This window comes from Protopterus annectens, chromosome 4.part0 (genome assembly GCF_019279795.1).
Source record: "Protopterus annectens isolate FY-2018-M chromosome 4.part0, PAN1.0, whole genome shotgun sequence".
NCBI lineage: Eukaryota > Metazoa > Chordata > Ceratodontiformes > Protopteridae > Protopterus > Protopterus annectens.
The window spans coordinates 378,536,533-378,548,210 of record NC_056733.1 but is presented as its reverse complement, the minus strand read 5'-3'; the positions used below and the strand labels follow the sequence as shown (position 1 = coordinate 378,548,210).

General features: G+C 37.2%; 1 protein-coding gene across 1 annotated transcript; it reads left to right on the top strand.

Annotated features, from left to right (window-relative positions):
• Nucleotides 1-7,113: 7,113 nt before the first annotated feature.
• Nucleotides 7,114-10,851, top strand: FZD10 (frizzled class receptor 10). The gene has a single exon (XM_044068339.1). It carries the CDS (start codon nt 7,898-7,900, stop codon nt 9,737-9,739), a length of 1,842 nt encoding a protein of 613 aa, XP_043924274.1. The 5' UTR covers nt 7,114-7,897; the 3' UTR covers nt 9,740-10,851.
• The last annotated feature ends 827 nt before the right edge of the window (nt 10,852-11,678 follow it).

The following is an 11,678-nucleotide window of genomic DNA, read 5'->3' as shown; positions in this document are numbered from 1 at the left end:
ATATATCTGGTCTGTGTGGTCAAATGCATTTAGAACATGTAATTAACAAAAATAGCAAACAAACTACATATAAGGTGTGCAGTCCACTTCCCAGAAGGGCCACAGACTTCTAGTAATATTTACCAACCATATGTATAAGCCAGCCTTCACCACAATGGTCAAAAATTGTGTATTCCCTGGTATGGAAAACATACCTAAAGCTGTAAAACTTATTTGTGGTATACTTACAATACAATAAAGTGATTAATAGACAAAAGCACACAACTGAAATAGTTTGCTAATGGATTACCTACTTTTATTGATACTATTATGTTATTGCAAAAATGGTTGAAATATTTGTTTTATTTATTTATTTGTTTGTTTATTTATTTATTTATTTTTATATTTGAAATTTAGTTATCATGTAAATTAACTGGTCAATTGACACTTTTCAGCCACTACCTGAGCTCTAGAGGAGCAAAGTCCATAATAAAATTTAAGAAAAAATTCAGTAACAAAAGTGAAAATACAGCAAAAATCATGGGATAGCAAAGAAGTGTATCAAAGTAAATGCATGTAGAAAAGGGGTAATAAGAAACAACAATATTCACAATATCTTAAGCAAGCAGTGTTCATGTAACACTTACAGGTGCACATTTTCTTAAGATAACAGAAACTGTTTGCTTACTGTTGGGCCACCTAAACAGATTAAGTCATCAGTAGATGGTGCCTGTAGTGACGAGCTGCCTATGAAGAGAACCAGCAAGGTAATTCAGTGATGACCTGAAAATTCACAGAAAAAGTATCAAATACCTTAACAAATTTAAGTAATTTAGTGCTGACAAAGCAACAAAACAGCAAATGCTAAAACTCTGTAAATAGTATAATCACATAGTAACTAAATATTCATAGACATGAACAGTCTTAACAACATGAAAAATAATTGTAGCTAGACCCTGATTGTTTTACTCAAATTATAGCTCTGTCCCTCTTAATCCCTCCTAAAATTGATGATATTTTGAGAAAAAGTAGTAAATTGTCCTTAACAAATGATTAGCTATAGACTTTTTTACTTCAGAGGATGTATATTAATTCACATTCTGTTATTCTGTTAGTATCTCAGGTTAATAGTAGAAGAATTTTAAAAGTGACCCTGATTATTTCTGGACTGTCTCTGATTCTGCTGAGATTTGTCCCTTACTCATTGGGAGCTGTGCATGTAAGTCATAGTCTACTACTTCAATTTCTGAGGTACAACATTTCACCTAAGTCAAGAGCAATAAGTGATCCACATTCAAACAAATATGTGAAAAAATAGAAATGAGCCAGTAAAAGAAGGTAATTGACTAAAGCAAAGATGCTTCTTAAATTACTACTACCTGATTTTTTTTTAGCATGAAAATTTCAATATACATGCAGCACTTTAATACATAATTAAAAGCATGCTGTAGAGAAAATGACAGTTTTGTTAGTGTGGGTAGCAGCAACATACATAGGTGTACACATCCTGCATTTCTAGGTACACATCTGCCAGTGTAATGACTAGGACATTTATAAGTATGATGAAAAACTATGTAAATCTTCTTCTTCTTTCAGCTTAAATGCAAGCATAAATTGTTTATGATAGGGAAAATATCTCTCTTGAGCTGAAGTGACCACAAAGTTGGCTGTACAAGTGAAAGAGTATATGGCAAAATCTTCTTTATGGGGTATATGACGGAGGACTTTACCGCTTACAAAAAAACCTGCATCTTTGGAAGTAATGCAGAATTTGTCCTACTGACTGGTTTGTCACCTGTGTAAGTAAAGAAGTCAAGTATCCAATGAAGAATATAAAAAATGGACAATGCTTTACAAATATTGATGAAAAAGGCATTATCAATATAGGTGTACTAGACCTTTTTTGACAAAGTCAGCTCAAGTATTAACCAGCTGAGGTGGAATTCAGCCCAAGAAGCAATAAAATGACAAGGAGCTCTCTTTTGTGGTTTCTGTGACAAGGGGTCTCAGAATTTTAACTCAGATATCAGAGACAAAACCAAAAATAATGCTGTAAACATTTCATTTCAAGGAGACTTTTAAAACATTAATCTTACTCACTTAAAAAAGTTACTTGTATAACAGATTGTGCATTAGCATGCAATCTCTAAAAAATAAAATCTGAAATTCTTATGCTTGCTTTTATTTAGTAAATGTAATCCATGCTTTCCATTTTATGAGAATTAAAGTAAAAATGTGAGGCAGTATCAGGATCTTTTGAGATCTGCATTCGTTTGTGACATCAATTATTATACATATATGCACCGTTCTAATTGTGCGTTCCTTGCCATGTATCTTGCCATGGTTATGTAGGATGCCTTGTTCTAAATGTGCTTAGAACTTTCATCATAAATTTCTTCATGTGATAGACTGCCATCAGCTCAGTTGCTAGCTGTAATTGCTTTTCAAAATTATAAGCATGGTACCACAAAAGCACACCTAAAATACGCACATATTTTAAATCAAAACAAACAATTTGCTACATTTGGAACAACATTATGGTAAGCTTTCCATTTAAAAATGAGCAGTGTCATGGGGAAATACACTGATACAGAAGTATTTACTTTCGTTCCACTTATGGTGACCAAAGTGCTGTCTAATTCTAGGTATCAACTGGCAAACTGCTGCCTAATCCAGGTATTTGTGCCTTCCAGCAGGAGAGTAATGCCATCTGTGCACAGCTGGAAAAGAGATACTGCAGCTTTAAAATTAAGTGTAGCTGAATAATTGATACCGGGCTGTGAAAAGACTAATGCACTGTGGAAGGGAAGGAGTTTAATCTAATTTATTTGGAGAGTGTCTGTCTATGGTGTTGTTTTCTAGAGTGTGGGAACAGAGCAGAGAAGCTGCCCTGGTGAATGGTTACTCCTCAGCCAGCAGCAGTGGGGAGTCCCCTCAGACGCCACTGATCCGAAGCCAGCCCATGAAAAGGGGATTAAAGACATTTTCTGATTTGCAATTCACACTAATGCACCCTGTGGAACCCTTGGTAATATGTCAAACCAGACTTCAAGGGAAGTGCCCTTAATATGACTGTCCAGTGTATTAGAGCAACACAGTTCAGTTCAGTCATGCATTTTACAGTGAGCTCTATTTACTTCATTGTTTTCTCTTCATTCCAACTTAGATGCTGCTCACAGTAAGAAAAAAAATAAAACAGAGACAGAAAAAGCATATGATGACTTATTTCTCTAGATATATGAAATAATTTCATTAAGCTAGTAAAGGAAAGTGTAAAGGCACTGCAGTTTCCATATGCATACATGCTTTCAAATAGCTATCCAAATAGCAACATTAATATGTATATCATATCATAAGCATGCACATATTTCAAGAGTATTATCAAGACTGAATGTTAAAATCTGAAAGATTGATTCCTCTGGGTTTGAATGCCATAAAGTTGTAAGTACATAGTATATCACTACTGTACATTTAAAGTTGTTGTAAGCATCTCTTAATGATTCATAAAAACACGCAGGTAAACATGAGTAAGACCGAATAAAGCAGAACTTTACACAGCATGCATGACATCATAGCAGCCAGGATAAATACGCATACAGGTCAGGTCATGTAGTACTTAGTTATCATCATAATCTGACAGTCTGCACTTAAAATATGTTTTGAATCTGCACATTCTATACTGTGCGTTCTTTATGGGCCATAGTAATGTACCTCATATCTCTAATCCTGCATAATGAATCACAAAAGAAAAATGCCTACTCGTGTTTTTTATTTGCTAACTGGCTTGTCTGCTGAGTATGGTCCAGTTTGTTTTGGAGGGCAAGAGAGAAAAGCTCCAGGTATTTATACCACAGAAATTAATATAACCGTAATTGTAGTTAATAACTATGCCAAAAGTTTAATTTGAAGATTTATACACACACACACACACACACACACACACACACATATATATATATACTCAAAAAATAAAGTACAGTGGTTGAGACCTCTAAATCAAATCTACTCAGTGCTATGCCAAAGTAAACAACAACAGTTAACAGTGGACATCAACATCTAAAAATAACATTTTTGTTTGTGTGAGTATGCTTGCATAATATGCATATATAGATTGTATATAAAGAAAACTTAACATCATTCTAATCTAATCTTTTGAGTTGCTGCTTGCATTTCAAACTTTAGCTATAGAAAATGTTGTCCCAATGATCCCTTGCCATTTATGTAAAAGCATAACTTTAAACCATGTGGCATGTTCTTCTGGGAGTTGTCAAGAGTTTGTGGTGGCGCAGGAAAGGAGAAAAAGTCATCTTTGGGGAAATGTGTCATTAATATTTTACATCTCTTTAAATGTGTTAAGAAGTGAATAATTCCTCTTTGGTTGCATATTTCACCAAACATATGAAGTTGTCACCCTGTAAGCTTTAGTACTGAGCAATAATTTCATGTGTTTTTTTTTTCAGCTTTAGGAACACTTCAAATGTTTCTGAATGATGCAGATTTCTAATGTTCTGTCAGCACTCTGATAATGTACTTGCTTCAGCATCAAATAATGTACTATTAAATAGGCTGCCAGAATGCTTATTCATTGTCTTCAACATTTTCTAGTAAGTAATGAACAAGTATTTCTTTGCTGTTCCAAATGGCATGGGTTGTGTCACTGAGGCTGACATTTAAGGAGAAAACGTGTTTCAACATCAAGAAAAAAATTAGCCATGTGACAGTTGCAATAGGTCAGGTTAGCATATACATGTTGGATTATCTCTGAGAAACAGTTTTTCATTTCTTTTAAAACAATTACACAGGTCTTGTCAAAAGTGTCAAATTAAAACTTAAAACTTTTAGGATTTATGTTTCATGCTTTTTATCATTACTGAAATGTTCACAAGGACCCAAGTGTTTAAATTATTCGTTGCCAAAACTGTTGTTTAAATATGTAAATAAAATGTTTAAAGTCATTCTTCATGGAAAACAAAAGGGAAAAGGAGGCAGAGGAAAAAGACAGCCATAAAATTCGTCCTTATTCTCAATAACATTTGACAGAGAGGGGCCACTTTACAGCCACAGCCTAACAGCAGGGGAACATGCCTGCTCCATACAATCACTCATCAGAAATCCCACACAAAAAATAAAATAAAAATATCTTTTCAGGCTGCACAATCAAAGACTTCTTTTCATTTCTTAGTTACAGAGTTATCTTCCAGTTGCTGATTTCCCAGAAATGATGTTCCATTTTCAGAAAAAAGGGGGTGGGGGTGCATGATTGTTGCATTTTTCTTCTTTTCTTTACTGTCTCAGTAGGAGTTGTTCAGATGAGGCATGTGAAGGTAGAAAGACAAAAAAATGGCTTAGAATAATAAGTTGAAATATTCATTGGTCACACAAAGACAATAAAAACAGCTTATTTAATTCCACACAATAAGTGGGGAAGCAAATACATCAAAAATGTTGGAAATGCAAATGCTTCCAAATCAATTCTAATTAATAACATAGTTTTATCTACCCATCCTTTTCCCCCTTTATTCAAGTTAGCAGAACTGCAGTTAAGTTTACTTGCAGTGTCAGCCTTGTTCTGAACAGTTTAACTGAGCCAGTTGGGGGTCATAGCTATGGCCCAGGCCTGAGCAACTGAACAGGCAACAAAGGATAACCTTTGGTAATATCTGAAGACAGATCTTTGGTTATCAGCAAGTTCTTTGTAACTACAAATCATAAATGTTCTATAAATAAACTTTATCTAGCTAGCCAGCTAGTTGCAGATATAGAACAAGAAATGAGGAATGTTTAACCTATATTTTGAAAGAACAATTGTTTGTGCTACTGGCAATTTTTATCATAATCAGAGAGAGAGAGAGAGAGAAACCCCTACACACAAAGTTAGTGATTTTAGTGAGGATGCTGTGTCAAGAAAAAAGCACTGATCTTTGTTATTTTGTTTAACTACCGTTATAAATTAATGGGGAGTATAAAATACTAGAATAAAGTTTGCTGTGTGTATGTGTGACCAAAAAGTACACATACAGGGGCCCTTAAGTTTTCAGCAATGAAAATGCCTTAAAACAGAGTAGACTTTTGCTGCAGATACCACATTACCAGGTAGAAAAAATTCAGATGTAATGGTTTGTGTCAGTTACTTAACCCATAGCTGCCCACTTATGTTCGATATGAGTGAAGTTATGTTACAAAATTCTTTCTGTGGTTGGAACAACACTGATATGCCAGGGTCCAGTTGCATAATTGCATTTATGTAAACTCGGTTTTCATTGCTGAGGGGTACAGTATTTGGGTTGCATTATATTTTAATGAGACTTGCTGAACTGATGTTATAAAATTATTTAAACTGTTTCTTATTTGTGAATCGGTGAACACTGCAGTAAAAAGTGTCACATTTTAATCTGCTGGCGAGCGTAGTGAAATTTTAATAGTCTGCATTTGTACCGCTGGCTGGAGGTGCCCATCACATTTTGTACTAAAAAACAGTCACTAAAACCATTCATTCAATGTAATCAAATTCTCTTTTGAGACGTTACACCAAAGGCCTCATTTGCCTGAGGCTGAGTTGGTGGCAGCTTAAGTGGATGTACAACATTCCATGGTCCTTACCAAAAACTGTAGGGAAAGATCCCTGGTGCCATGACCACATTTCCCCTAATCAGTATAAATACCACCTCCGGTTTCCCCTGAAAAGAGGCTACTGGCCTAATGGGACTAACCCGGCCAACAAAGTGTAAATGTGTACAGACATATATACTTACATGCATACATCCATAAATACGCAAATAAATAAACTCTCTTCTATGGTAACCTATCCCTTGTTTTAACTAGCACTTCAAGGGCATCCTGCTACCTGTCTTAGAAGTGTTCCTTGTGTTGTGTGTAACACGACCAGGGGGGAGGGGGGCAGGCGCTACAAACAAAACAAAACTGTGACTTTTAGTTGACTTGGTCTTTTGTTCTTTTGTGGTGATCAAATAAAAACAGGACTGTAAGAGGCGATGAAGAAGCAGCAGTATACCGCGGTCTACTACAAAGCGGTGATAGCCCTGTCAAGTTTGCACCTTTCTTATGTAAAGTGGGTGTTGTCTAAGGCGGAACTGGAGCAAAGTTTTGCAAACCAGCCCCAAAGAGCTGTCCTGCCCAGCAGCCCGCCTATAGACAACCTCATCGTTAGGACAGGAGACACTTTTACAGTCCCTCCTCCAACGGGTCGGTATGTAAACAGTCAGATCTTGTGCAAAACACAGCGAAGTATCCCAGAGCTGCTCCCATACTACCGGCGGCGCTTTACAGGACAGCCGCAGCCTTAGAATTGTTCTTATTGCTTCACTTATGAGGAGAGAAAAGAGGTTGCAAACACTCCAGTGTGTTTTCTTCATTTTTTTGTTTTTTGGGGGGGGGCTAAAGGCTAAATCAACTTCAAATCAGCTTTGAAACTGTCCCGGAGAGGTGTTGGTCAGTATCGAACATTCGTCAGGATATCAGACGACCAGAGCGAGACCCTGAGCTCAGTGAGTTCAGCGACCACCATTCCCGATGAACTCTGACGGCTACGACTGGATCGTTTAAGGGAAAAATAAAATGCAGCAAAAGTAATCCTGACAGAGTGACCTTGCCTAGTTTCAAAAATGCGAGGCAGTTGCCATCGAATGCGTGGATTTTGTGTTCTTTGAAAAAATATTATATCCTTGCAGGACACTGTCAACTTTGGGAAAACCTGGTGAAAAAGGTAAAGGCACATCTGCGAAAGACAACGAGGGTATAACTGAATAATGACAGAGGAATCAGACTGGGACTTGATAGCGGCAGCTGACACTACAGCTCTTCCCTACGGAATATCTTAAGATGTTTGTGGTTTGAACTCCCGGTGAGACAGAACATTCAGTGATAAAAGTTAAAGCGGCCAAAGTTGGGGGTGTTCTACATGTTTCACCTTTACCTAACAACGCGCTGGACAGACTTGTGTGACAGATCTACGGATGACAGCACGCAGCAAAACTGTCCACCTCTGGCAAGTATGGGTTTAATACAAGCAAGGACAAGTGCCTTCCTGATTTTGTATGCAATCTGTTTCTGCACGGCACTGAGCTCCGTGGATCCTGAGCGCCCAGGTGATGGCAAGTGTCAGCCCATCGAGATTCCTATGTGTAGGGACATTGGTTACAACATGACAAGGATGCCCAACTTGATGGGACACGAAGATCAAAGGGAAGCCGCCATCAAGCTGCACGAGTTCGCCCCACTAGTGGAATACGGTTGCCACAGCCACCTGAAGTTCTTTTTGTGCTCACTGTATGCTCCTATGTGCACGGAACAAGTTTCCACTCCTATCCCAGCTTGTCGTGTCATGTGTGAGCAAGCCAGGCTGAAGTGTTCTCCCATTATGGAACAGTTCAGTTTTAGGTGGCCGGAGTCCTTGGACTGCAGCAAGTTGCCCAATAAAAACGATCCTAATTATCTTTGCATGGAGGCACCCAACAATGGATCAGATGAGCCTCCTAAGGGTTCAAGCATATTGCCACCCATATTCAGGCCGCAGAGACCAAGTACTGGACACGAGCTTCCACAAAAGGATCACCCCAACAAAGGGACTTGTGAAAATGCATGGAAATTTCACCATGTAGAAAAGAGTGGTTCGTGCGCTCCTCTCTGCGCACCAGGAGTCGATGTGTATTGGAGCAAGGAGGACAAGAGGTTTGCCACAATTTGGGTTGCTATCTGGTCCATTTTGTGCTTCTTTTCCAGTGTTTTTACAGTGTTTACCTTTCTTATTGATCCGCAACGCTTCCGATATCCTGAAAGGCCAATCATCTTTCTTTCCATGTGCTACTGCGTTTACTCCGTTGGTTATATTATCCGACTCTTTGCCGGGGCAGAGAGCGTAGCCTGCGATAAAGACAGTGGGCAGCTTTATGTTATTCAGGAGGGGCTAGAAAGCACAGGATGTACCATAGTCTTCCTTATCCTGTACTACTTTGGAATGGCAAGCTCGTTATGGTGGGTGATTTTAACATTAACATGGTTTTTAGCGGCTGGGAAAAAATGGGGCCACGAAGCTATTGAAGCCAATAGCAGTTATTTCCATTTAGCAGCATGGGCCATTCCAGCTGTCAAGACAATTATCATCTTGGTCATGAGAAGAGTTGCTGGAGATGAACTGACAGGGGTATGTTATGTGGGCAGTATGGATGTCAAAGCTTTGACTGGTTTTGTGCTTATTCCTTTGTCATGCTACCTTATCATAGGCACATCTTTCATTCTCTCTGGCTTTGTTGCACTTTTTCATATTCGTAAGGTCATGAAAACTGGTGGGGAGAACACAGACAAACTTGAGAAACTTATGGTTCGTATTGGTGTTTTTTCAGTGTTGTACACTGTGCCTGCTACTTGTGTTATAGCTTGTTACTTCTACGAAAGACTTAACATGGACTACTGGAAACTTTTAGCCACTCAGGAAAAGTGCAAAACAAACAGTGAGACCAAAACACGGGACTGTACCATGCACAATTCAATCCCAGCAGTAGAGATTTTCATGGTTAAGATCTTCATGCTCCTGGTGGTGGGTATTACTAGTGGCATGTGGATCTGGACATCCAAAACTTTGCAGTCTTGGCAAAATGTCTTTAGTAGAAGGTTAAAGAAAAGATGCAGACGAAAACCAGCCAGTGTTATTACCACCACAGGTGTGTACAAGAAGTCACTTCCACCACAGAAAGTCTCCAATGGGAAGTATGAAAGTGCACTTCAGGCACCAACATGTGTATGATATGAATATGTGACTTGTTTTGCACTGTATCCTTTTTACCAAGTTTTATAACTAAAATAAAACAGTGACTTTTAAACCGAGCAACAAGATCTGCATCTTCAGTTCATTAGAAAGTAATAATGTTATCACAAGCACATGGGACATTTTGCTGTGTCAGAGTCATTGTGAAACTCTTAAACCGTCATTTCTGGAAACTAGTGAACTAAGATGTGTTTCATTCTGTGAACAGTATGAGGGAGAATGCAAGTGTTTCCTGTTAGGAAACTATGCTATCTTGGAACTATTAGGTTTAATTTAAACATTTTTTTAAATCAAATGCAGCCCCCCATACATATATATATATATATATATATATATATATATATATATATATATATATATATATATATATCTGGTTAAGCCTGACAAGGAGACCATGGTCAAATTTTGCACAATTCTTTAAAGTGCCCCTTATATTTGTAAATACTCCCTAACACACACACACCCACGTACAAACACCACCTAAACTAGTTCATTGTTTAACAGAAGTAATTTATGAACAGCAGTTGTTAGACAATAACGTTTTATGTTTTATAGCAATATCTGGAAAGTTGAATTGCTGTAAGTATGTAACACATAGCAGCTAGTCTGTGAAATCCCTCAGTGAAATGTAAACAAGCAAACTGTTTAATATGCAGTATTCTTCGTTTTCCAGCTTAAGCAGAGAAAGCACTATTACTCTTACTAACTCTTAACCACAGATAAAGACAACAAAAGAGGTCTCCTGGCAAGAGAAGCAAGATATCTTGCTGGCAGTACTCCTCTGGGGTTGCATGTTTGCATTTTAATGGAAATCAAGTCAGTATTAAACATGTTTGAACTGATCTGAGAGGAAAAAAGAGAAGGATCAATTTAAAGGAACTCAAAGGGCTTAATGACTCTTCCTATTATTAAGCAAATTTTCTTCAGTAACTGATCAAGGAGCAAGCACTAGCACTGCAAAGCGAAACTTTGCAGCAGGTTCTTTTACATGTGTATTTAGTTACGATAAGCTGACTGTAAATATTTGTAAAATATTTTTTCAAGGCCTGCTATTTTATAAAGAAATAAAATATAGTAGTTTAACAAAAGAAGGCATGCGGTTATGTTTTTTTTTTTTTTTGTAAAATACACCTACAAACTAAAATGCAGTTTTATCTAGGTGTCTAGAAGATAGTAATATATGCTTCTAGCAGTAGTTGCACTGGTTGCAACATGAGAAGTATTGAAGAAATCAGTAAGTTACTGTGAATTTGGAAATGGGGAATAGTTAAGTATGTCGATTTTTATAAACTTTCCCTTCTTGTGACTGTTACTGTATTTATTACACTGTACCTAGAAACTCTTTCTCAGAACTAACTAAAAAAGAAAAGGTTGTATTGTAGCATTCATGTTAAATCTGCATGCCATATGTTGTCAATTTAAATGCAGTTTAGAAATATGGTACACAGTAAGCTAGTACAACTTGTTTGACCAAACAAACCAGGTCATGTGTCATATCTGCATGTTCTTCCATTTAACTAATGCTTTAATTTTTAAGTCACAGTGAAGAGGTCCAGACATCAATTAAAATATTTAGGACTGCATTTGTCTGAGCATGTTTTTGTAACCTTTTTACTTAAATTAAGAATTGGTCACTATTTCTAAATAAATACAGTGTGCACCCACCACTTATATATTTAGAAGGTGATACATATTTTTATCTCAGTCTCTCACACAGTTTGTTTTATAATGAATGTCTGGTCTTTAAAGTCAGTAACATTAGGATTTCCAACCCAAAAGACTGTGATTTGAATCCTGCTCCAGATTTTCTAGACTGTGACACCACTGGCCCCAGCCCACATTGTTCCATTGACAGTTATTAACAAATAATAGACCTACAATATAATAGACCAAGACCAATGGTGGCAGTTTGTAAGAA

Coding starts and splice junctions, on each gene's coding strand:
- FZD10 (XM_044068339.1), top strand. CDS start 7,898: ATGTTTCACCTTTACCTAACAACGCGCTGGACAGACTTGTGTGACAGA.